Raw genomic sequence first — 26,245 nt, 5'->3', positions numbered from 1 at the left:
ACACCCCTTCTTTGCTTAGTAGATCCACCCCTAATATAATGTTGAAGTGAAGATTAAATATCGTTAATTTTATGATTATGAAGTATTATTATTTATGTAGTTGAGTCTTAAGAATGACCTTATCATGTGAAAATGAGATAAGAAAAATATCACATATACCTAATTAATCTATGATTATGTATTTTTATAGCAAATAAATTACTATATCAAAGATCTATATCGATCATTCACAAAAACTTACATTACTCTTTCATGTATAATTATATATTCAGGTTTTTTTAATCATAATATCAATATTATTTTACACAAAAATATATTAAGAACTTCGATATACACATGCAATGCACGTATCGAAAGACTAGTAAAAAAATCAACAAAATAAAGAAAAAAGAAAAGAAAAAGGGAGAACATATCTCATGCAACACATCCCTCTCTCCTTAGTAAATTCGCCCTTGATTTACAGTTGTGAGACTGCTCCACCTTTAATTAAAGGTCTCAAATTTAAGCCCTCGACCTAGAGAAAAATCTTGTTGAAAACGTCACCCCGAAATAAGCCATGCAGTGCGCGATTTGAATTTAGTCAGTGCTCCAATGTAGACTTTAGACATCAAACAAAAAACCAAAAAACTAGATAAAAAAGTTCGCCCCTAATTTAATACTGAAGCAAAGATTAAATATTACAAACTGTACAGATAAAGAAGCAGTAAAAGTAGACATAAGTAATTTAATTACAGTCAAACTTATTAATAAATATAACACGTCAAACTTATAATAAATATAACGCGCTACATCATACGTTTAAATTTATTATAAAAAATTATAGATATCCAATGAAATCCAACAAATCAATATTGTACATATCTAAGTGAAGACCAATCAATATATCAAATTTTGAACAAATAAAAGAATACTATTCAAAAAAAACATTGATACTTTACAATAATATATACTTTAAGACTTTGCTTATCTTAACAATATAATAATAATTTAGGTGTAAATTTTTTTATAAATAAAATAAAATTTTAATCAAACTTTTTTATGACTTGTGAAATATTATTTTAGTTAGTAGGAAGTTTCCACTACATAACCCACACTAGATCTCCGTCAATCAGACTCAACGTGAATAACTCTCAACCGTCCGATCAATTCTTTAATCACTTAACGTGTCAATCATCCGTGCAAAGCCACTACTCCATTACTTTCGACCCGACCCGTTTTTCATACAAATAATTAGGTGACCCGAAATCCAATCACTCCAAAAATAGCGACCCCTTTTTCACTCTCTCTCTCATCAAAACTCCAAAAAGCAGCTCTGTGTGGTTCTCTCACTTTCTCTCTCTATCGTTGTATCGTTTGGCGTCTCATCCGTTTAGCGATTTTGCCCTTCTTTCTCTTCTTCTATTGATCCAGTTCATCACTGTAAGTCGATAATCAAACTCTAGTTTTTTGTACCTTTTTTGGGATTTTTTAATCAGATCTCTAATTGTTTTTTAGTCGATTTGTGTTTGTGATTTTGTTTTTTGGGGTTTTGGAGATATGGGTTTTTGATTTTGAATTATGGGTTGGTGTAAAGTTGGAATCTTTTTTGATTTTGAGGGAAAAAAGAGATTTTTTTTATGGGTTGGTGTGTTTGCATTGGATCGATGGTTTGATTGATTAGAGAAATGAAGGAAATTGATTTTATTTTTTTTTGTGGGTATTAGAGTTTGACTTTGTTGGTAGTTGTTTTTAGTTTTGACTTTGATATATGTGTATTATTTTTCTATATGGTTCTTTATGGATTTGGTAGAGGTGTTTGTATGTGAGGTGAATTTTTGTTTTGACTGACTTGAGGGGAATTAGTTTGCGAGTGAAGGGGTTGTGTGATTTGACTGGTTTTGTTTAGAATTAATTTATTGCGTTTTGAAGGTAACCATGAGTGACCAAGGAGAAAAGACATGTCCTCTCTGTGCTGAAGAGATGGATATGACAGATCAGCAGTTGAGACCTTGCAAGTGTGGCTATCAGGTTTGTAAATCTTCAAGTTCTAGAATAATATTCTTATGATTTTGACTATGTTTTGCATGAGTAATTTGAAACCATGTTGTTTTTGTGAAACTGGGTCATTAGAAGACTAGTCATTGTTATTGGCATGTTGTTTCTATCAAGACATGCTTATTAGGGTTGAAGTGGAGTTACTTTGCTGGTATTCTGGTGATAGCTCTTTATTATTAGACATCTAATTTTGTCTTGAAAGTGATAGGAGAGTGGAAATGTGTATATACCTTAAGCGTATATTGCACTGTGCAGTTATTAATGGAACTGCAAAATTAAGAAAATTATTAAAAATTATTTGTGTAAATCTAAGAAGAAAAATTGTAAATACAAATCACCATTATATGGAGAAAAGAATTGGAAAAGAACTACCATAGCAGCAGTAGTTTTGGTTAATGCAACTTCCTTTTAGTGCCTGCGCTGAAGTGTCCGCTAGGCAAGTTTAAATAACCTCTTTTGCACCTAGCTTCAGACCTTAAGTGCATCTCAAACGAGTCTATGATAACAACTCTATCTGTAATTTTCGAAACATTTTTGTGAAATTGTCTTAATGGTTATTGGAGCTCAGCCTTTTAATGTTGCTTCTGAAAAAGTTCTTTTATGCAATCCTGGCTTTCTTTAATGAGGAATTGTATAAATCAACCTTGGGAGCTACCTTGGAGGGGTTTGAGAGGTGGGGGTGAAAAATGGATTAATCATGCAACAGGTTTCTACTGTGCATATGCTCTGCTAGGCTGATATTTTCATCTCTAGAGTACTTATGCGAGTGAGTTTCATATTCATTTATCTCTTTTAGGTTTGTAATCCACGTGCTTTAGGTGGAAATTGTTGTGCATATCCACTCTAACTTGGGCAAGAGAGGTTGCGAGAGGGGGGTATTAGTGCCTGATAGAGTACTTGCTTGTCCTTATTTGAACTCCATTATGCATTTAATTTCCGAATACCTACTTAGATGTTCCTATTGGATATGTTTTTTTTTTGGTAGTTTTTCTATGTAGAAATATCCAATTTTTCAGTTTTCGTTTCCTTTTATCTTGGGAGCCTAAATAAACGATAAGAATGCCTACAGCCCTCCTGCCAAGTTGGCTGGGTTTAATGTTTCCTTTTCATGGTAAGTTTTGGATTAATTACATAAAAAGAACCTTGTCTATGTAAAAATTTAAACAAACCATGAAGCTAACTGTTGTTTGACACAATTTCTTCTTATTTTAACAAAGAAAGGGCATCTTTCCCTATTTATGAATAATTTAATGGTAAGCTTACCATTTTACCTTTAATGTGATATCTATTGTCACAAATGTTTATGGTTTGTTTTGGATTACTAGTTTCAAAAGTCTTTTTTTTCTTTCTTAAATTTCATACTCAATCGAACAATCACATAAATTGTGATAGAGGGAATAGTAGCTTATAAGAATGTGATAGTCTAGACAAAAGGAAGCTATACAATATATGAAGACCTATGAATAAGAGAAAATTCATATCTGACTATAACTTATAAAACAAATTGTGTATCGCTACATAACATAAAGGTTATCAACAGACAAAATAACAATGTTTAGGAATAACTAGTGCCTAGGGGTGTCGAAGAGAAGTTGGAAACCTGTAATAGTTTCTTGGGAACCATAGTATAAACATCAATGAGGTTGCATCCAAGGGCGTGGGTGGTAGTCAATAAAATTGGAATCAAGACCATGGTAGAGATAGGTATTCAGCAAAAAAGATTAGAGGATTTCTGTCGGTTTGCCTAAACCTTTAGGCTAAGTTACTAGGTTGTACCTGTACTAGTGGGAGGATGCAAATATTCAATCGGATAGTCTGCAAGATAGTCAGGTACCACCTTTATTTTTTAAAACCTACAATGCATTTGTTTTTTCTTGGTCATAAAGAACGCAAATTTTGTGCAGGGATTGGTGGATACTTTTGATAACTTCAATCTAGCTGGTTGAATAGATTAGAAGCTCAGTTTTTTTGGGGAAAATATCACATAACATTTCGTTTTTCTGATGGAATTTGGACCAACACCATCTTATATTTGGCTCATCCATTTAATTTTACCCCAGGAGAAAAAGACTCTCATCCATTAACATTTGGGAAATCTACACCACTATGCATGTCTAGGCTACTTATTCACTTGTTAGAAGTATGACTCATTGTTTAGTCTCTTAGATCACTGAGATAAACTTGCAGCTATTGTGCCCTACGATGGTGTATGTTGCCACCAGTTGTGTAACAGACATTTGGATATCCCTTTAAAGGTTAAGCTAGGAAGACATTTCTTCTCTATGCCAATGCTTCTGAGAGTTATAGGCTTGCTTATAGTTGATGCATATGATGTATTGTAACCTGGTACTGTTTGTATTTTCTTCGGCAGTGATGTAGAACTCTTTGTTTTTGGTGCAGAGAGTTGTAAGCTGAAGCTATATCTTAAATGATTCATATATGTTCTTTGTAGTATCAATTTATAGTTAAAATTTAAGGTGACTTTTTCTTTTTTTTGATGTGTGTCGGGCCACTCAATTAGTGCCTGATAAGAGCAAGATAGCCACTCAATTAATTCCCCTAATTGCTGGTCATTCAACACAATTATAAGATTGTAATAGCAGTCTCTTTTTCGTTTTTTGATAACTAGATTGTTACAACAGTCTCCTTTTCTTTTGATAACCAGATTGTAACAACAGTCTCTTCATTTGTTCACCATCTCAAATTACTCAAACTTAGTATTTGTAAAGATTATCTTGGATTTGCAGAGCATAATAATGATAGGAAATTGAAGAGGCTTAGCACCATTATCATGATACATTTTATTATTTGTTACGTTAGATTATTCATAGTTTCCTTGTATTCTTCATGTTCCAAGGGAAATAAAGAGAAGTATTGTTAATGCATTGAGTTTTGAATGAACAACATAGTTTTGAAGGGTATAAATGCCGTTCAACATTACAGGGTTAATATTGTCTGTCAACAATTTTGTTTAGAGCTTCTGACTTTTATATTAGTTTAAAATTGATTTGTGTTCATTTTTGGAACCCCTTTAACTGTAGGTATGCGTATGGTGTTGGCATCACATAATGGAAATGGCTGAGAAGGATGAGACAGAAGGGCGGTGTCCTGCTTGCCGCAGTCCATATAATAAGGAAAAGATTGTTGGCACGGCAGCAAATTGTGAAAAGTAAAATATGAATTAATATCCTTGTTCTCACGGACAAACTCCATTAACAGATTAGTAGGACCTATGTTTTCTGCATTCTTCATAGTTTTTTTGTCATCTAACAGGATGGTGAGCTCGGAGAAGAAATTGACATCTCGAAAGGGTAAAAGTAAAACAGCTGATTCGAGAAAGCAACTTAGCAGTGTACGCGTTGTTCAAAGGAATCTTGTCTACATTGTTGGTTTGCCTCTCAGTTTAGCTGATGAAGATGTACGTACACTTCAATTTTGGAATCTTTAACACCTCCCTTTAAGATATTATTTGTTTCAGTTCATTTTAAACTTTTAACTTAGGGATGTCCTAGTCCTAGATGCTTGACACTTCTTTATTTATAGAATATTATCTAACAAACTGAATAAATTTATCCCCATTAAAGCAGCTTCTGCAGCGGAAAGAATATTTCGCTCAGTATGGGAAGGTTCTGAAGGTGTCTATGTCTCGAACAGCTGCTGGTGCCATTCAACAGTTCACAAATAATACATGCAGTGTGTAAGTATGCTTCTTGATTTAAATTCGTACTGGCTCTGAAGATGCTTCATGTAAAGCAGTAATGTTAAGATGCTGTTAAAGTGCCATAGGAAAGATTAGTCAAGGCTTTCTAAGCCTCACAAACAAGCATTAATGGATGCATAGAGTTGTTTTTGTTCCAAAACACGTCTCTCAATTCTAGAAAAGCCTTTTCTACATCATAGGGTTATATATGAAGATGCTCTTAACATGCTGTCCAAAAGAATTTTGCGAGGCTCATTTCACAAAAATAACTAGGCAATCTATACCCCGAGTTGTGTTCTTTTACCAAAAAAAGATGAAAGTGTTGAGTTATCTGTGTTCAAAACCTGTTCCTAATCCTGGAAAACCCTTTCTACATCATTTTATGTGATTTCTTATGTTTAAATTTTGTGTGCAATCATACGTCATGTTTATGACTACATTGATATTCATGTGTTTACCTTTGGGCTTAGCCATGTAAGTTAATATACACAACTCTCTTCTGCTTCATAGGATTTTTGGCAAGTATTTTAGTGGTACAGTCTTGAAGAGTGTACTTCTCCTTTCCTGGTGTTTCGAAGGGATAAATAAGAAGATAATTTTGATTACCTTTTTTTTAAAAAAGAAAATTATTGTGTATGAGCCTTCGGTTTACCCAATGCCCACTTTGTTGGATCCTCTTGTTTCTTGGTACTGTGCCAGTCTGCTGGCAATTCCCCAATTCAGCAAAGAATACAATACAACCAGCCCCTCCCCATACTGTCCTTTTTGATACTTGTACTTCGAAGTTCTTATTTCTCTCATCTGAGAAAGCTTGCAATAAGACATGTTTCAAGCAGTTTCCCATGGAAATATTCAACAATTTTTTTTCAGGATTTGCCTTTTTATGACTGTTGGACTTCATGATGTTTATTAGGACATTTAGCTAGCGTTTGACCATCGATTCCCAAATATTTTTAGGAAACCAGATTTGAGTGAAGTTTGGATTGAAGATTCAGAATGTGTTTGGCTATAGTTTTTGGAAAACATATTTCACTTTTTTTTTTAATAACATAAACCTGACTTGTACCCAAAAGTTTTGAAAAACTAGCAAAGATACCCATAAGCTTGGCACAAAATTATCATTTTTACAATGAACTTAGATAATACATTATCCTAAAATATAACACGATATTTTATTAAAAACTACTAATAACACGATTCACTGGGTATGTTGTATACTAATAACACAAGTAACTACTACAATTCGTCAAATTACAAGTAGTTATGAAGATTCATTAGTGAAAAAATAAATAGTAACGACGGCACTAACTAGCTATGCTTTACTATAATCTTCCCACATTCTATGAACAATCTCTTCACAGCGTGCATGCATGCATTTCCTGATCAGATGACCAAAAAAAGGGTAGATTGGAATTAGTTGGGGTTATTAATAGATGGGATTTTTTTATAAAATATAAAAGTTTGGGGTAAGTTTTAAAATTTAAAAAGATTTTGCCAAAAAATTGGCCCAAAAAACAATTTTTGAGTAGATTTTGGAATTTGGTTTTTAAAATTCACAAAAAGTAGACATTCTATGGGCCAACCGGGTCCTTAAAATCCTCAAAAAAGTGTTATTTTCTTTACATTCAAAAGAAAATCAGTTAGCTATTAAATTTATAAACAAAAGGTCAGTTATCTATTTAGCTATCTTTTTTCACTTTTCTGTTGGGTACAGATATATTACCTATTCAAAGGAGGAGGAAGCAGTCCGTTGTATTCAGGCCGTACATGGATTTAATTTGGACGGTCGACCTCTAAGGTGTGTGCCTCATCTTTAATGATATGCAGCGCGGGCTGTTATTTTTTAGTAATCATTTTTACTTTATTGCTGGCAGAGCGTGCTTTGGAACAACAAAATACTGTCATGCTTGGTTGAGGAGTGTGGTATGATTTCTCAATTACTTAGATTTCCATCAGAACATTGATTAGGGGCCATCTTTTGTTTTTTTCTGGAACCACAATAGATTTAATGTCTCTAAAGGAAGAGTTACCTTTTGGTCCAGCCCTGCACCAATCCTGATTGTTTATACTTGCACGAGATTGGATCGCAAGAAGATAGCTTTACTAAGGATGAAGTAATATCGGCTTACACAAGGTACCGGGATTTATTTAGTTGGTGGTTTTGTTGTTATTGTGGTATTTAAGACTTAAGAGCATAGTTTATGGAACCCGTCTCGTTAAAATGTTCTAGAATTTTCATCATTGGAATATCAAGTCCTTAAAGTTTAGGAGTATGACTGAGGAAAGAGCAACCATACTTTTGCATCTACTTTGTCCCAATTTTATTTTTGTAAAAACAATAGGTGGTTAGTAAGTAAGTCAATGCTACTTTTAAAAAATTAAGTAAACAGGTGCATTTCCAGTCTGTTGCAGGATATGCTTCAACTCTTACTCTGTACACTGATCAGTTGAAAGCAGTGTTTTTCAGTGGTCTTGTAATATGTTACTGTAGTATATAGATGTGTCTGGACCAGTGGGACAACCTTGTATTGTCACTCTCCGTGTTATCTGTTCGTTGTATATGGACATTCATTGGATAAATAATTAACTTACATAGTTATTTTAAAGGAGTAGGGTTCAACAAATTACTGGTGCCATTACTAGTATGCAACGGAGATCAGGGAGTGTTTTACCACCAGCGGCAGACGATTACTGCAATAACAGCTCTGTTTCTGCAGGAAAACCTTTTAGTAAAACTGCTACAAATGTAAGATTTTCTCTTGTTTGATTTTTTTGTTTTTTTCCATGTCTTTTTCATTTTCCCCTTTTGCACTTCCTACCGTTTTGGGAAGGAGGGAATGAAAAATCTCTATTTGGAGGTCGAATGGGGAAGTCAGCATCTCAAGAGAGGGATATGAAGCTCTATTCTTATGATCAACCTCTCGACATTTCCTTACTTATGATTACATTATTGAGATTTTAGGTAGAAAATTGCTGAAGTCTTAAATTTTTTAATTCTCACTGGAAATGATGCCAGAAGTGTGCCCGTCTTGCATACTGAATATCTGAAATTTTTAATCTTGTCATATGCCTTGCAGAATTCAGCAACCAATGCGAGAGGCTCTCCACCAAATAGCAGCCCTAGTAGATCAGCTGCTCTTCCTGCTGGCGCTTTGTGGTATGCAATTAGAAAACTCACTGTTCTCAGTTATATATGGTTCATAAAATTTCACAATACAATATATTTTTTTATTTTTTCTAGGGGAACGCGTGCATTAAATAACCAACTGCCACCTGCCAATGCACCAAGTTCTAATGGACTGCCGCCTGCCAGTGCACCAAGTTCTAATGGACTGCCGCCTGCCAGCGCACCAAGTTCTAATGAACTGCCGCCTGCCAGTGCACCAAGTTCTAATGGACTGCCGCCTGCCAGTGCACCAAGTTCTAGTGGACCTCTTAAACAGAAGGCTGAAATATGTAGCCCACTTACATGCTCCACAGTTGTTGCCAATAATAGTCAGGTCTTGTCATTGCCTGCCGAAGCAGGAAAGAAAGCTATTCATAGCAAAGAAAGTGGCATTAGTCAAGAGAAACGTAAAATAGACATGTTAGAACCTGTTAAACAGTCTGTAGGAGCAGATGATGCAACCTATAGTTCTGAAAAACCCGATATAGCCATACGTCCTGCTTCTTCATTTATGAACAGTCAGTTTGATATCACCCCGTCTTTGAAGGACACAGATATACATTTGATCACATCATCCAGTGCTACAAATACCTTTGATCTTCCTTTGATGTCCAATGTACCTAGTTTACCAAAAGATCCCTATGATGCCACAGATGTTGAGGAGAATGTATGCTCAGATTTTTCATCATTTAGCATTGATAAACAACAAAAGTCACATGCTACCTATGAGAAATCAAGGGAGCTGTCGCCTTCTCAGACGAATGGGAAATCTGTGATTTCTGCAGATGATGTTATTATCTCAAGACAAACGTCTGATTTGAGACTGGAAACACAGGATCAAGGAATACAAGACACAACTCCTGAAATGGAGGATGATTTGCTATCTTTCAATGCACAGAGACATAGGGACCCTGAAGTAATTTTAGAGAAAAGCCACTCATCAAGTCCTTCCATCTCTTTACACTCTTCAGGGCAGCTCAAGGGTTATTCTTCGCAGTTTGCCAATGGGGTTGGACCTATTAGAGCCAACATGCAAACTTTTGATCAGAGAGTTGATTCAGTATTACATCCTTCTAGTATTGGAGAACTTCCTAATGGATACCCTGAAAATCCATTCAGTTGTGCGGGTAAATATTTGGGAAGCACTGATGACACTTATTATTTGTCTAATGAAAGTAAGAGGATGCACTTGAATAGGTTTGAAGGTGAAACTGCTACTGCGGATCATAGTACTAATACAGATAGGGGAGAGAACAATATAATATCTAATATTTTGTCTATGGATTTCGACCCATGGAATGAGTCATTAGCCTCTCAGAACTTGGTTAAGTTGTTGGGAGAAACTGATAACCAACAAGGGTCTAGAGTATCAAACTCAAGAAAAGTACAGAGCAGCAATCAATCAAGGTTCTCTTTTGCAAGGGAGGAAGAACCCATGAATGCATCTACTGATTCTCGTCCATCTTTAAGTTACATTGACAGAAGTTATAGTCATCGCCCTCTTGATCAAGATTTTCAAAATAGCAGAAGTTATCAGCTTGATGGTTTTGGTACTCGCAATGGTTTCTCACTATTTAATAATCAGGAATCTAATGGTTTTACCAACAATTATTCTCACCTCTCCTCTAATAAGCAATCAGGTTAGTGTATCACTTGTTCTTTCTAATTCTATCCCCCTTAGCTATCTGTTCCTTTTAGTGTTTCAGATTTAGTTTGAGTGCAATTATCCACAAGGAACAGAAGGTTTGAAGTGCCTAACTTACTCATTTTCTGGTTATTTCTCCAGTGTCGAGATCTCAGATGACTGCGCCTCCAGGGTTTTCAGCACCAAATAGGGCCCCACCCCCAGGCTTTGCATATGAGAAAATGGAACATAATTTTGCTTCTCTCTCTGGTTAGTAATTTTGAACTGTTGGTTGGTTTCTCTACATTATTGGACGTAATCTTGGATGTGTCTCAAATCAGTTATTTTGCAGGTACCCACATGCTTGATACCACCTCCTTACTGCGCAATGAATATCCATCAATTGGCAATGTCAACAATGGGGACATTGAGTTTATGGATCCTGCAATCTTGGCAGTTGGTAAAGGCAGGGTTCAAAATGGCCTTAATGGCTCAAGTCTAGACATGTCTCCAAGTTTTCCTCCACAGCCAAGTGGTTTTGAAAATGAGGCAAGACTTCAGTTCCTCATGCAAAGATCTCTCTCTCTGCATCAGAATCAGAGATACACTGATAATAGGGATAACTTTTTCAATGATGCTTATGGAATTTCTTCGAGGGTTGTGGAACAAACTCTGGCCAACAATCTTTCCCCATTTTCACAACTGAATCTTCCCCAGGGTAGGAACTCTGTGATGTCAAATGGCCAGTGGGATGGCTGGAATGGTGGGGTCCCAAGCGGAAATGATATGGGCATGGCTGAACTCCTCCGAAATGAAAGGCTGGGCTATAACAAGCTCTTTAATGGATATGAGGAACCAAAGTTCCGCATGTCCAATTCAGGCGAACTGTATAACAGAACATTCGGGATATAGATGTGCGTCTGGGATTTGTTCAGCTTGTTGAGCACAGTTGTGGGAGAAACAATGAATTAGAAAAATCATGTGTGACTAGCAGACGTGCTTGAGATGATCAAAGATACAATGATACTCAAATTGTGGTAATAACTCAAGGATAGCTGTGAGGGAATATGATCGATTTGCCTTTCTAGAAGGAAGCTTGATCATGACTGTCTGAATACTGCTTTCTGATTGGTGAAGGATGAAATCCTCGAAAACAGGATGTCCATAAACCAACAGGTTAGTGTTTTTCAACCAACTTCTCAATAGTATACTTATCTGGAGGTTTATATTTATATCGTAGCACAGGTAAACTCACAAAATAAAAGTTTCTTCTTTATCACATCGGAGACGAACATGGAGAAAACAATCAGTTAATGGAGTATTTGATTAAGAAGAAACCTTTCACAAATTTTACTACTAATAGCTTATATAAGCTTTAAGTGATGCAACTAGCTTGCTTTTAATTTAAGATACGCGTGGAATCATTGCCTGAAAACTATTGTTCCTGGTCTTTCCTTCAGCCCTTCCTGAAAACTATTGTTTTCCAAGTTTTTTGTGATTCCTGTTTGACTATCTTTTAGTTTGCACTAATGCCTGTTTGTTTATGACAACAATTCCAGGTGAAAGCTGCTGAGTTCTTCGGGGCTCCACAATTGTTTAGACAGGAAACCTTGCATGATTTAGTTGGCAGGCGACGTGGGAGTGGAGAATCAGGTTATCACACACATTACTTGGAGGCGTTGAGACACACAGCTCCTTTTTCTGAGCTTGCCTGCAATAATGCAAATAGTAAAAGCTGATACAAGTTATAGAAATATATATCTGTTTATACCGAACTTTCTCCTAATTATTTTTGGAAAAAATGAAATTGCTGCGTTAGCGGTGAAACATCATGGACAAGATTAGTTGTGTTGTGTGGAGCCTGATATCTTGTTTCTTGACAAAACTGGGTGTTATGAAAGAAACTATGGTGGGCTTTTTCCTATTACGTGCAAGTAGAGCCGTCAAAATGGGCTCGACCCTTCTAAATACATTAGAACACTAAGTTAAAAGAAAGACTATTTAAATGCATTAATTTTCAATAATACTAATCAGTTTCCTAGATAGTAATCGCGCTAAGTTAAATCAATATCCTATTCAAATAATATTAATTAATACCATTATATATATTGCATACCTTCACATTGTAAGTTGTAACATACATATTTCTAATTGACAAAAGTAAGTTGAATCAATATGGTTAATTATTCTATTTGCAATTACGTTAATATATTTTCGATTTCCAATAACTTCAATGTCAATTCGATTTATATTCCTATTTGTATAGGACTTTGAAAAGAATTCTCCAAACCTGTTCTCTTTTCTTGAAGTTGATAATTCCTTCTTTTTTTGAAAACTTTGATGATAGCTTCAAATTAAAGATGTTCTAGACAAATAGTTCATTCATCTTTTAGTTTGATTTTTCTTCTTTTAGACATGTTTTTTTTATTTTTATTTTGAGAAATTGTATGTGATAATTAAATTTTATTCTTTTTCTTTATTCGTTTATTAAAAATTATGCGTATGCTACTAATAATACATGAAAAATTTATCCTTTTATCTTGTGGGCCAAAGATATTTGTTCTTCCAATGAGAAAAAAACATAAAATAAAAGTAGTCTATTTTGTAGCTTAAAATGTGGAAACTATTAAAAAACAGTGGAATCATGGAAAACAGATGGCTTTACTATTAACAAATAGTAGATGTCTTCATCTTCACTTATTCTTCTGGACAACTTTTTGGTCTCCTTAAAGGCCATCCCTTCAAAATCCTACTTAGTCCAACACCCCACCACCCCCTCTTAATTTAGGATTAATAAGTGATAATATTAATTAGTCTTTTTTTTTTTTTATGTTTAATATGTTAATTTGATTTGCATAATCTACAAGTAAAGTAAGTAAAAGATGTATATAATATTAGATTGCAAGAGATGTAAATAAGTGATATAGGTAGTAAGGGTTCATATAGTCGATTTTTCATTTGCTTAGGATTGGGGGTGGGGGTGGGGGGGTATAGTATTTGTTGTTAGTTGCTAATTTTATATTAGTAATAGCTAAAAATGATAAGACTACATAAATATAACATAAATGGGAGGGAGTACAAATACAACACAAGAAGATGGAAGGCATTCAATAGTTTGATTTCAACTTAAAAAAGTGTCAAAAACATATATAAATTATCTTAGTCTTTTGAGTTTCATATCTGAACTATTGAGAGTGTGAGTTTTCTATCTTAACTATCACCCAATAGTCAGCATAATACACGACTAATTTCAGATGATGCGTGCACACTCTCTCTTTTGTTTCATAATTATGTCACGTGGAATAATAATTTCACTATGGTAAATCTTAGTGAATTTGTACAAGGTTAAAAGTTAAGATTAAATGTTAAAACTATCATGCATACAAATAAATTTATTCCAACCGCAACATCCACCATCTTATTCTCCACTTTCTTAGTTGTGGTCTTGTTTCTATCATGGCATCAATACCTTCAATTTGAAATGGGAGAGTTTAAGATTTTAAAGAAGTCAATAAAAATATTGTACCAACAAATAGAATCTTTGTATATGTCAGGTCAATGAAGATTTTATGAACAAACGCAACGCTAATCATAGATGATAGTTCAGATATAAAACTATTTAAACTAAATGACCAAATTTTGGAGTACAAAGGGGACTATTCTCCCCATCCCCCTCCACACACCTCAACAATGGGGTGTCTAATTTAGTGCCACAAATTTTAATATTAATCTATTACAGGTAGAAGAAAAATATCTACAATGTAAGGCCCACACCAAAAACATAAAACCCCCTAGCTTTAGCAATACAAAATCTGACCCAAATCCAACAAAAAGTGAGTAAAAGGACCCATGGATATGAGCAATTAAAATCCACCAAACTTATGGACCTACCATGTGTATGAAAAGCCATATATAGGTCATAGTTCTTTGTCCTCCTACTATTAATTCAATCATCATAGGTGTGTAGCAAAAAAAAAGGTCTATGTTTGAGGAATAACATAGGACAAAAGAACTTCTCAAACCTAAGTGGAGTAAATTAAAAAATTGAAAAATAGCATAAAGGAAAGAGCAATTGATAATGTGAGAATAGTAACCAACAAGGATCGTAGTGGAGTGGTAAGTACTTTTTATTCTTAACCAAATGTCTCGAGTTTGAATTCCTCTGAGTATGGAGTCACATTTGTTAGGGATAGTTTCACCCCAATGTAGGACTTCCCGATGCAAATACAAATTTAATCAAACTCTAATGTGAGTACCGAATAGCGAATGAAAAAAAGGAAGATTATGTGAGAATAGTGTAAAGTACAAATGCATTGCATTTCACATGTAAAGTTGAGAAATAACCAAATTTATATGGTACATGCTAGGAGGATCTTTTCACTTTGAACCACTTGTAATGTACTTGCTACTAATATTTATTTGCTCCTTTAATTCAAATCATACACTATTTGTCATGCTGAAAAAGTTATTCATAGCCACTATTTTACACTAAATCAATGAATACATGAAAGACGGTGATGATAACAAGTAAATCTTAGAAAATAAAGGCATAAATACTTTTGAACTATGATTGTTTTTACGTGTTATTGGTTCGTGGAGATTGAAAACTACAACTTTTTTTATTAGAAAAGGATAGAGATAAAATCTACGTCGTATATCTAACCAGCCTACTCAAACATGGAGTTTTTTTTTTTTTTGGTTAAAGATTGAAGGAGTTGTTGATATATGTATGATGGTGGGGGAAGGTTGTTAAAGGAAAGAGAATTATTCATTGTATTTCGAAACNTAAATCTTAGAAAATAAAGGCATAAATACCTTTGAACTATGATTGTTTTTACGTGTTATCGGTTCGTGGAGATTGAAAACTACAACTTTTTTTATTAAAAAAGGATAGAGATAAAATCTACGTCGTATTCATGGAGTTTTTTTTTTGGTTGAAGATTGAAGGAGTTGTTGATATATGTATGATGGTGGGGGAAGGTTGTTAAAGGAAAGAGAATTATTCATTGTATTTCGAAACTTGCACTACTGACATTAAGAGATTTCTCGATTATAGAAGATGAATAAAAAAGAACTTATTTTCGAAGACATGAATCAAACATAATAAAATAAAATAATTTAATTTTGAAAATCTAGCTCATAATCGTCGACAACACGAAAAAAGAAATAAGTATACATAGAGGAGAAAAGAATTAAAATTTAAGTTGAAGATAAACATACTATTTATTTTCTACCATTTAAGGCCTCGTTTATCAAAATATTTTATTTCAAATTATAATTTAAAATATTATTTTTTAAAAATAATTTCTTTTAAATGTCAAGAGGGGCAATAATAAAGAAATTAAAAGAAATAAGAAGACAAGAATTGAGATAAGGGAAAAGGCAGATTTATTATGTCCCCTTCAATCATTTGTATTATATTTAATTTTATGATAAATATACGTGGCATCTCCCTCTCCAATTCTTTTTCTTTTTCTATCTTTTTCTTTTTTTCAGAAATTAGTTTTGGTTGTTGACAATATACTTTTAAAATGTCCTATCTGATGACATGTACAACTTTTAACCTAGTGTAATTGTTTTTTTTGCATGCATATATTATAATAAGTATACAATATGCTTTGGATACCTTACTAAAGAAAAGTACAACACTAAAATAAAATTAGGCTTACAATGAAAATATATAGTATCACATTATATAGTCACAAAATTGATTACTAGGTCATAAGGAATTTAACTTTAAACTTGAGTCAAAGGTTTATCAGAAATAACGTCTTTATTTTCTTAAAATAGGAGTAAGATTGTGTACATATGACCTTTCTCAAATTTTACAATGTGAGATTACATTGGATATGCTATTATTGTTAGATATATATTCTCCTTTTTATAAGCATGTGTTTGGTACGGAAAAAAATATTTTTAATTTTTTTGTGTTTGGTTGGTAAAAAATATATTTTCTCAAGGAAAACAAGTTCCTCAAAAATGAGGAAATGACTTTAATTCCTAATAAAAGCAAAGAAAACAAGTTTCGTATATGACATTCTAAGTTTATTGTCTCTTTTTTCCACACACCCAATACCCCCAACCCCGAACCATCACTCTCCGTCCCATCTCAACATCATAGTCTTTTAATATTTTTTGGATTATATTTTTCGCTTAGTTATTCAACACTTCAAAAAAAGTAAAAAAATCACTTATTATTAAAAAAAACATTTTTTATCAAAAACATTTTCTATCATGCCAAACACATGACTAGGGAACTTAAAGTGTACAGTTTCTAAGAACAGTAAGTTTTAGGTTGAAAACAGGGATGACCAAAATTGTGGTGGAGTGATACATTACTCCATTGTTAATCAAATATTTTACGTTCGAGCCTTTTGTAAGTAGTTTTCTCTAGTAGAGAGTGTTTTACGTTCCTAAGTGAATTTTTTTGATACAAATTTGAATTAATCAAATAACAAGCGGGGTACTAAATACAAGTGGAAAAATTAATAAAAGAAGATACTACCATGTACCCACCAAGCGGTTTATGAGATGGATGGAATCCTCCATCCTTAGGTTTCGAAATAGAGCCCCGGGAATAGAAAAGCTCCTCGTGAGGAGCGCTTCCTCTTAAATAGATACTATACATTATAAATTTGAATTAATCAGATAAGTATATTTGGAATATATATACTAGATAATTATATATAAAAAACATGTGGCATTTGTGTTTGGAAAGATACTAAACATGTCAAGACAATGAAAGTAGTCCCTAGGAATATAGGTTACTGTTATGTTGTCATTTCGTAGACAATTAAAGTAGGTCATATAATGAAGAAAGTGGGACACTTATGAGATTTTTCTGAAAAATAAATAAATAATTATGTGCAAAGTATATGCTTTGGGAAAATATTTTGTTGAAGCTAAGAAAAGAGACGAAAAAAGACAAATATGCCCCTAAACTATCGTAAATGGTATGCAAATACCATCCGTCATACCTTTGGAATTGATGCCCCTGCTGTCCAAAAACTAGAACGTATATACCCTTTATACTAAACGTGTCATAATCTTATTCACCGAACCGACATTTATTAAATATCGAATCGACGAATAAGATTGTGTCACGTGTCTCTGTTTAGTCTTCCGTTAGAGTGAAGGACATATATGCTCTAGTTTTTGGACGGAAGGAGTACCAATGTCTCAAAAGTATGATGAATGGTATATGCATACCATTTACGATAGTTCGAGGGTATATTTGTCCTTTTTTCCCAAAAAAAGAAGCTATTTGAAGTTAGAGTTAAAATTTATGAGTGATTATTTGTTCAAATAATTTTTTTTTGAAATTTAAATTTATATGCAAATATAAACTTTTCTTTTCTCTTTATTTATAATATAATATAAGCAATGAAAAGACTCAACCAAGGAAAAACAGGCTAGAAGCATTTAATGGAAGATTTGAGTGACAACTCTCAATAATTGCCTAAAAAGACAAATACCATGATGTGAAACTAGGAAAAATAATGGTGTGATTGTTCAATGTGAAATAATAATTTTGATAGCCAAAACAATTATATTTTCAATTTTTATTTAAGTGTGTGGGGGTAGATTAGGCCCCAGCATGAACGATTGTGTTGCTCTGCTCTAGTAATTGTGAAAAAAGTTGTTTGGTTAGCAGACAAAATTATCCGAAGATTATAGTCTTGAGATTATAAGGTGAGAAATCGAGAATTAAACTTGAGGTAAAGTTCATACTTCATAATGTGTTCAGTTAACAATATAAATTTATCTTGGGGTGCTCCTGTGTTATTTGTAAAGAAGAAAGACGATACTCCATAAATGTATATAGACAATCGACAATTGAACAAGGTCACTATGTATAGTTGAGCTTCTTTTGCTCCCAAGATCACAACAATAAGCAAGGAAAAGCTCAAAATATGATGGAAATTTGAATCTTCACATTCCAATTCTTACAAGTTGTGACTTAAAATCAACATGTAAATGAATTGATAACAAACAATTCTTACAAATGGAATCAGTTTTGAGTTATATGTAAAATGTATTAATAGTAATGCTGGGGAAAATACATGTTATGAAGGTGGTGGTAGTTGTGGCCTGATCTGGTAATAGTATTGAGTTGTATTCGTTGATGGTGACGAATATGAAGCAAAGGAAAGATTGAGAGTGTTCGGATTGTTGGGACTAGACATTTGAGAGGCCGAAGCAGTGGTAGCCGGAGTTGAGAATCCTGATGATGCTGCAGCAGAGAACATTGACATTGGCGTTGTTCCGACCTGACTATGCATTTGCATTGCCCAGTTTGGGTGTCCGTGGGAGGTACCTACGTCTATTCTCTTCCCGGATACTCTTTCCTGCAAAGTCCATTTAGTTACTTAGCTCGAGCATCGAGTAGCAGATAGTAAGTAACATGCTGTAACAAGTTAAACTATACTGATGAAGAGCACTGTCATTACATAGAACTTAACCTGTACAGTAAAATGCTGTAGCCACAAGATTAGTACTTCGCATTTTTACCATCCGAAAACAATCCAATACTTACGAAAAGCATATGCACATCTTTTTTTTCCCACCCCATCCCTAGGAGGATCAATAGTGTTCCGACTCATCCTCCAGTGTGACTCGAACCCTCAACCTACGGGTATTACTGCAGAAAACTATAAAACAGGATGAACATTTTTGTACCTCATAGTTGGGAATTAAATTGGAATATACTCCATTCCACAAGTGAGCTTGTTCAGATGTCACTGCAGGTAATGCCTTGTAATGTGAACTACTAACTATCGGTGAACCAGATTTGTCCATCTGTGGAATCAAGAAAACACGAAGGAAAACCGATTATCATTTCAATCTAAGAGAAAGTCATGTTGCTTCGACTCTTCAAACATGTTAGACGGTCCGTGTAACCGTGTTAGATCCTCCAAAGTAGTGTATTTTTAGAGGATCTGACATGGGTGAGGCAACATTTTTGAAGAGCGAGCAACATAGATACAACGAAACAAAAGGGATAATTCATAATTGGAAAGTAGAAGACTATCAAATTCAATCTGTTGCAGCATTTCTTTGTAAACTACTCTGTTTTATACCTGTGATTTCGTTGCTTCTTGCATATCATAAGGATGATACTGGAAACTCGAAGACCTTTCAATTTCCTTCGGAGAAGAAGTCGCGATCCCCAAGTTTAGATCAAGATCCTGTTGGCTACCTGCATTATACGCATACTATAAATGAAACAACAACAACATTGAGCGACATTATTTATGAATATAGCAAGCGTTTATGAACGAACCTTCACTCTGAGGGTTAGAGTTTGTTTCCCCTTCATATGTACTTGGCTCGAAATTGGTAACAGCCTCCCTTCCATTACATTTGATCGCGGCCTTATCATACGCCCTAATTTGCATAAAATAAAAAGGGAGATACCGGTTGGTTGATTATTGTTGAGATATTAAGGGTAGTAAATTCATATTACGAAGATAAAATTCGTGATTATTAGGACCTTGCAGCTTCTACTTCACTGTCGAATAGCCCAAGATATATATACCTGCAATGTAAGCAGTGGAATCCCCACCATGAATATTATAGTCCCACTGATTTCTTCTTCAAATACGCATTCTTAAGATACATGATACTCGGATCCTCCAAAAATGTTGCCACAACTATATCAGATCCTTCAAACGTAATACACTTTTGGAGGATCCGAAGCAGGTACAATGGTATTTTGGGTGGATACGATCAAAAACATTAAATTGAGACTACTCCTACAACGATATCAACGAAAAAAGTATCCACTCCGATAAGATTGTTAATGAATAAAGTTTCTACTTCTACAACAACTTCAATAAGTATAGTATCTTACTTTTTTCCAAGGAATTGCCCCATCCGAGCCTCCCATCTCCCACATTTATGCAACGTTACTCCTCGATATTTCGAGCTCCCTCTCGAAAAACCAGTACTCTGGCGTCGCAGCACGTGCACAAATTCTTCCTTGCTCAAGTTCTTCATCTACATTAGTTCACAAACAGTACAAAATCCATGTTTAGAAACATTGAGCTTAACATGTTTAAGTACTAACACAAATTTTTAACATTTCTAACCTGCTTCATATCTTCCTCATAATCACTAAGGTTAAAGTTTATATCAGCATCAACACCCCGAAACTTAATTGCAGCTCTATCATACGCTCTGATACCATGAAGTAAAAATTCATCAATCCATCTGAAATGATATGACAAACTATCTACATAACAAAAATTATATAATCATTTACCTAGCAGCTGCATGAGCAGTGTCAAATCCACCTATACACAAACCAACAACAAAAAATCCCAAAACAGAATTAGAATAGGCATAATCAAAACTCCAAAAAATCATAAATCAATTAGATAATAATAAAAATAACAATTACATAGTACATACCCAAATATACTTGTTTTCCACAGTCCCTACACAAAGTAAATTAACCAAATTACTCAAACAATATAACAAAAAAAAAAAAATTAAAAAAAAAAAAGTAACACAAACCATATATGTGATTCCCATCTACCAGTTCTTCTATAAAAAGTAACACCTCTGTACTGTGAGCTTCTGGACCTAGGTCCCCTCCTACTTTTTTTAACTGGCTGTTGTTGCTGTTGTAGGCGTCCCATTTGCTGCACCTCTCGGAAACTAACAGTATTGGGTGGATCCGTCTGTGGATCCACCCAATCAGATGTCCGAGAGGTGTGGGTCCGATTCAACTCAGCATTGTTGTCCACTGGGAACAACTGCTGAGTCACGAACTCGGACCTTGTTACTACATATCCCTCTTCATCATCATTGTTACTACAGCTCCGGCTATTTTCACCTCCACCACCACCACCAACTTTAAGTATGTCGAAATTGAAAGCGAACATATCGCCGCTGCCGGCAGCGGCGCGTGTGGAGCACGTCTCGTCATCTCCGGCACTACTACTAGCCTCTACATTCCTTGCCGATGAATTGGAGCTTCCCGATTCATCGGCTAACGAATGTTTCCCATCATAAATTGCACTTAGATTGAGATCCAACATCATTCCTTTTAACAAATTCAAAATTCTCACTTTTTTTAATTAACTTTTTTGTTTTTTCAAACTTATATTATATATGTTTCAAACATTTACCAAGAAAAATTGAATCATGAAAAGTCGAGAACACAAATTGAAGAAGCTCAACAAAAACAGAGCAATGAAAGTGAGAAGCTCAACAAAAACAAAGCAATGAAAGTGATTCTTACATATTTTATTTTGTAAATTGAGAAAAATAAATAGAGAGAAGTAGAAGAAAGAGTGATTGTTAAGATATATGAAGTGGTGGGTGTATATATATATATAGGTGAAAAAATGGAGGAAAAGTGAAGCTATAGAAGAAGAAGAAGAATGGTGGACTGTATAAAATGTATAAAATTCATGAAATTTTATTATTATTTTTGTATGTATTTGTTGAATTATTTTATTTTTAGAAAGATAAAAGGGCAGATATTATGAATTGTTTAGTGCGAGGTATAATGTATAATAATCTCAGAAATAAAAAAATAGGATTGTTTTATCATGCGTTTAATTAAATGTATTAGATAATATTGAAATTATATATGATGAAATAATTTATCTCATAATAATTAATTTTAAGATAACTTATTTCCGACTAAACGACCAAAGTGTTATATGGAAAGAGTATTTTGTTTGTTTTATTTAAAGAAAGTACAGAGAAAGAAAGAGGAAAGATGGGACGTGTGACTGAAGGACATTTGGCTGGTTATTCCTATTTTTGGGAAAAACTAATATTTATTTATTTTATTTTTTATTTTTCTCTCTTCAAAAATGGAAGGGTTGTTGTTGTGTCGTCGTCTACTCTTTTCGTCTCATTTTATACGAATTAGTTTCACTTGACACAAAATTTAAGAAAGAAAGAAAAATTTGTGAAATTTGTGATTTGGAATAAGTGATAGAAATGTGTATGAATATAAATTATTTCATTAAGAGTAAAATAAGCATATTAAAAATAGAAATGTGTTGGTTTTTTTTGGATTGATTTAAAAGGAAAGTGAGTCATATATAGTGGGATAGAGGGAGTATTATTTTCTTCGTCAATTATAGGGTCGCTTGGTACAAACATTGATAATGCAGGGATTAATAATGCAGAGATTAGTAACGCAGGGATTAGTAGTGCATGAATTATTTTTTGTCAAGTGTTTGGTTCATCACTTTCCACTTAATCTTGTGTTTGATTTAAAACTCTACAAAAAAATGTCTTTCCTATTATACCCTTGTGTTATTGTGAGATTGCTAATTTCATGTAATTGGGTCAAGGTAGATAACTGCCGGACAATATATTTTTTTGTGGAATTTTCTATTCCATTTAACAAGTTAAGTCAAATATGTGTGTGTGTATATATATATATATAAATTGTTATTAATTTTAATGTGTGATGTACCACTAAGGAGATCATTAATGGCACGGTGTATTTCTAATTTTTGTTGATCAAGTATATCTTAAACTTAACATAGATTTAAGACTAGTTAAATTGTTCAATACCTAAAGCTTCTTTTTTTTAAAAATATAAAAAAAAATAGTTCAAGTGGTTAATCGACAAACTATCTTGAATTAAAAAAAAATGGAGAATTTTTTTTTAGTGAAATCATTAAATTACACAAAACGAATTTGGAGAATTAAAAAAGAACATTTATAACCATTCAATATAAATAAGAAGGAAATTAAATTACAAAAGAAATTTAGGAAAAGGAATAAGGGGATAGTTTAGTCATTTAGGGATCTTATCCAAGGTTTGTTAAACCTTGGATTAGTTATCCCTCCATTTTCTAGGGATAAGATAAGACCACATATGATGGATAAGAAATCCATAGATTAAATTAAATAAAGTAACCAAATAATGTATTAGATTGATTAAATTTTAATTCATGGATTATTTATCTAATACCGCCTACCAAACGGGTCCTATATGTTATAGTTTGACTGAATATGAAGTTTAAGAAAAAAAACTTTTATAATTTGTGGCCTAATCATATTAAGAATTAAATAAATATTTTAAAATTAGATAATTATTAAATATAAAAATATGCCATTTTTCGAGGACTAACTAAAAGAAAGTGTTATATAAATTTAAAAAATAATTCCTTTTCTTATTTCTTTTTATTAACAATTAATAAATGTTTGAGTCAATTTACTCACATATTGGTGGGGTAGGGGGATTTGATATATAAATAGTTTGTCATTAAAATAATACTTAGTTAATAAATATACTCCATATATTTGTATTTTTTAATTAAAAAAGGAAATAGAAAAACGATGAGATAGAAAATTACAAGATATAAAATCAAACTTTACTTAAAAGGTAAATTTTAGATAGTCAATTGACTGAATATATAGTATACATAGTTTATGTATAATAATGTGTATATTAATTTATATATCTAGTTAAATATTATAATTATTTTTCGTAAACGTTTAAATAGGTTAAAACTTTTTTCATTCTTTTTATATTTTTGAAATTTAAACATGTGACGACTTCGTGAATAACGATTTCCCTCCGGCCACACCTTGGAGTGCCTTTCTCTTTGAGATTTATACATTTTTAATGCTTGGTTAAAATTTCATCCTTCTATCATAATAATTTATAATTATCATGGATGAAAAGTGTAATACATTAAATTATAAAAATAATAAATAAAATAAAAAGTTAGCTATTAAATGCAACCGTCTGTCCCATTTTATCTTCTTTTGGAAAAATCAAGCATGGAACCTATGCTATTTAATTAAATAATTACTCCCCTTCGTTTCGTTTGACAGTTTTTATTATAAATATTTATTTTTATTAAATTAATTCTATTATTTATATTTTGAAAATTTAAGTCTGATTTCTATACATTATATTTTTACGCAATAATAGAGCTAACATTAGAAGAAAGTAATAGATTTCACTTAGTTTGATAAATGTCCAAATAATTTTTTTTATAAAGGATAAGTAAAAAATTAAATAAATTTATTAATTTCTACAAAAGGAGTATTTGTTCCTATAAATTAATAATTATTTTTTTAAAAAAAAATTCTTGAGCTGTACATTTTGCAACTTTAAATTTAACGTTGATTATCACGTGTTCATTGGAATTTTCTTTATTTTATTTTATTGTTTTGTATTCTTTTGTCTTTACTTTTACCTTGTTTCTTTCAGACTGTGAAAGCTCCATTTTTCTTGTATTTCACATGCATAGATATTTACTTTGGTTGATTGATTAGCCCTTGAAATCTTTTTTTTTTTTAAATATCTGCAAATATGAAATCATAGAATATAGTTTTTTTTTATTTCGTGTGAAATGATTTTTGTTAACGAATTCTGAATCTAGAATCAGTAACGTTGTTTTGAATAAATATTGTTATATACTTATAATTTGATTTTTTGACATGGTATATTATAATATAAGTTATTCGAGTAAGAAAATAGTTGTAGTGACCTCTTTATCTTGTACTTCGATATATACTTTTTTTTTAATCTCAACTTATCTTTCCTAATTTTAAAAAGTAATTGTTTCAAATTATTGTTTGTTATTTTAGAAGTTCTAAGTCCAAATTAATCACGTATTTAATTTCATTTTGTCTTAATAGTTATTGTACTTAAAGACTATAAATATTTAATGAAAAGAGTCTATATCTTACAACTTAAAAAGAGGATAAAATAATAAATATCTTTCTTGATTAATACTATTTTTTTAGAAGCGTATAAAAAAAATACGATAGATAATTTGAGATGAGAAATATTTTCTTTTTTACTTTCTAGGGTCTATCATAATTATAATTTGCTCATTTGTCGACTACATTACTTTATGAATAAATATCCAAATTTATGTTGAGATGTTGATTATATACTTCCTATTTCACTTTTATTTATTCATTTTAATTTTGCACCCTTTTTTAAAAAAAAAATACTTACTAATATGAGTATTCCACCCACAACAAATTTTTAACATGGAAAAGGAATCACATTTATCAATTTTGTCGTTGCCGACCATACATTTGTCACCAATACTGGATAATTGTTACGTATTATTTCATTATCTATTATATTATATTGTATATTTTACTTCTTATTTAGAAATGAGAGTTGGAAAGGACCAACATTGCATTAATACTCTTGTACAACATGCATACAATTTTGTACATTAACTATTCACTGCATTAATTAGTTGTACAATGTGGAAAAACAATTGTACATTAATAGAAGGACTAACACCAAGGACTAACATTGCAATTATTATTATTATTACTCATTAGTCCTTATTAGAATTATTATTATTACTCATTAGTCCTTATTAGAATTACTATTATTACTCATTTGGCTTCATCTACTTCTACTTTTTCTACACATATTTTTCTTTAATAAAATAATTATTGCCTCCATTTTTTTTTTAATTTTTAACATTTATTTTTAACTTTAAAACATTGGAAATTTTATGTTAAAAATTTAAATAATAGAAAAAATGATTTATTTAACTTTTATCATCATCAATACAACTAATTTATTTGACGTTTTTTCTTAATCTTCATCTCATCATTAATGTTATTTATATAATTTTCTTAAATCACTTATTTTTTCTTTTTTAACTCTTTTTTTATATATATAAAAGTTGGATATGTAAATGATGATGTCACATTTTTTAGAAGCTAACATTACTATTTATCTAATTTGTCCAAATTT

The 26,245-nt window shown here is 32.4% G+C and overlaps 2 protein-coding genes across 6 annotated transcripts; one reads left to right on the top strand and one right to left on the bottom strand.

Moving 5' to 3' along the window:
* The first annotated feature begins 1,259 nt into the window (after positions 1 to 1,259).
* LOC125843537 (general negative regulator of transcription subunit 4-like) lies at positions 1,260 to 12,428 on the top strand. Of its 4 annotated transcripts, none has more exons than XM_049522650.1 (14): positions 1,260 to 1,419; positions 1,909 to 2,007; positions 5,076 to 5,203; positions 5,308 to 5,452; positions 5,622 to 5,731; positions 7,449 to 7,532; positions 7,609 to 7,657; positions 7,777 to 7,868; positions 8,342 to 8,480; positions 8,812 to 8,891; positions 8,976 to 10,540; positions 10,687 to 10,794; positions 10,877 to 11,700; positions 12,084 to 12,428. In XM_049522650.1, exons 2-13 carry the CDS (start codon positions 1,915 to 1,917, stop codon positions 11,434 to 11,436), a joined length of 3,153 nt encoding a protein of 1,050 aa, XP_049378607.1. In that variant the 5' UTR covers positions 1,260 to 1,419; positions 1,909 to 1,914; the 3' UTR covers positions 11,437 to 11,700; positions 12,084 to 12,428. The 4 variants fall into 4 exon arrangements, with proteins under 4 accessions (XP_049378607.1, XP_049378606.1, XP_049378605.1 ...); XM_049522649.1 differs by having other exon boundaries at positions 5,619 to 5,731; XM_049522648.1 differs by having other exon boundaries at positions 1,275 to 1,419; positions 8,348 to 8,480.
* A 5,932-nt stretch (positions 12,429 to 18,360) lies between these two features.
* LOC125844934 (ethylene-responsive transcription factor RAP2-7) lies at positions 18,361 to 21,846 on the bottom strand. Of its 2 annotated transcripts, XM_049524299.1 has the most exons (10): positions 21,043 to 21,846; positions 20,938 to 20,963; positions 20,789 to 20,819; positions 20,616 to 20,703; positions 20,378 to 20,523; positions 20,018 to 20,062; positions 19,808 to 19,911; positions 19,605 to 19,723; positions 19,204 to 19,323; positions 18,361 to 18,872 (listed from the first exon to the last, which is right to left on the bottom strand). In XM_049524299.1, the coding sequence occupies exons 1-10, from the start codon at positions 21,570 to 21,572 to the stop codon at positions 18,591 to 18,593; spliced, it is 1,491 nt and encodes a 496-aa protein (XP_049380256.1). In that variant the 5' UTR covers positions 21,573 to 21,846; the 3' UTR covers positions 18,361 to 18,590. The 2 variants fall into 2 exon arrangements, with proteins under 2 accessions (XP_049380256.1, XP_049380257.1); XM_049524300.1 differs by lacking the exon at positions 20,018 to 20,062 and having other exon boundaries at positions 21,043 to 21,843.
* Between the last annotated feature and the right edge of the window lie 4,399 nt (positions 21,847 to 26,245).

This window comes from Solanum stenotomum, chromosome 11 (genome assembly GCF_019186545.1).
Source record: "Solanum stenotomum isolate F172 chromosome 11, ASM1918654v1, whole genome shotgun sequence".
In the NCBI taxonomy this organism is placed as follows: domain Eukaryota; kingdom Viridiplantae; phylum Streptophyta; class Magnoliopsida; order Solanales; family Solanaceae; genus Solanum; species Solanum stenotomum.
This window is presented reverse-complemented; position numbering and strand designations above follow the sequence as displayed.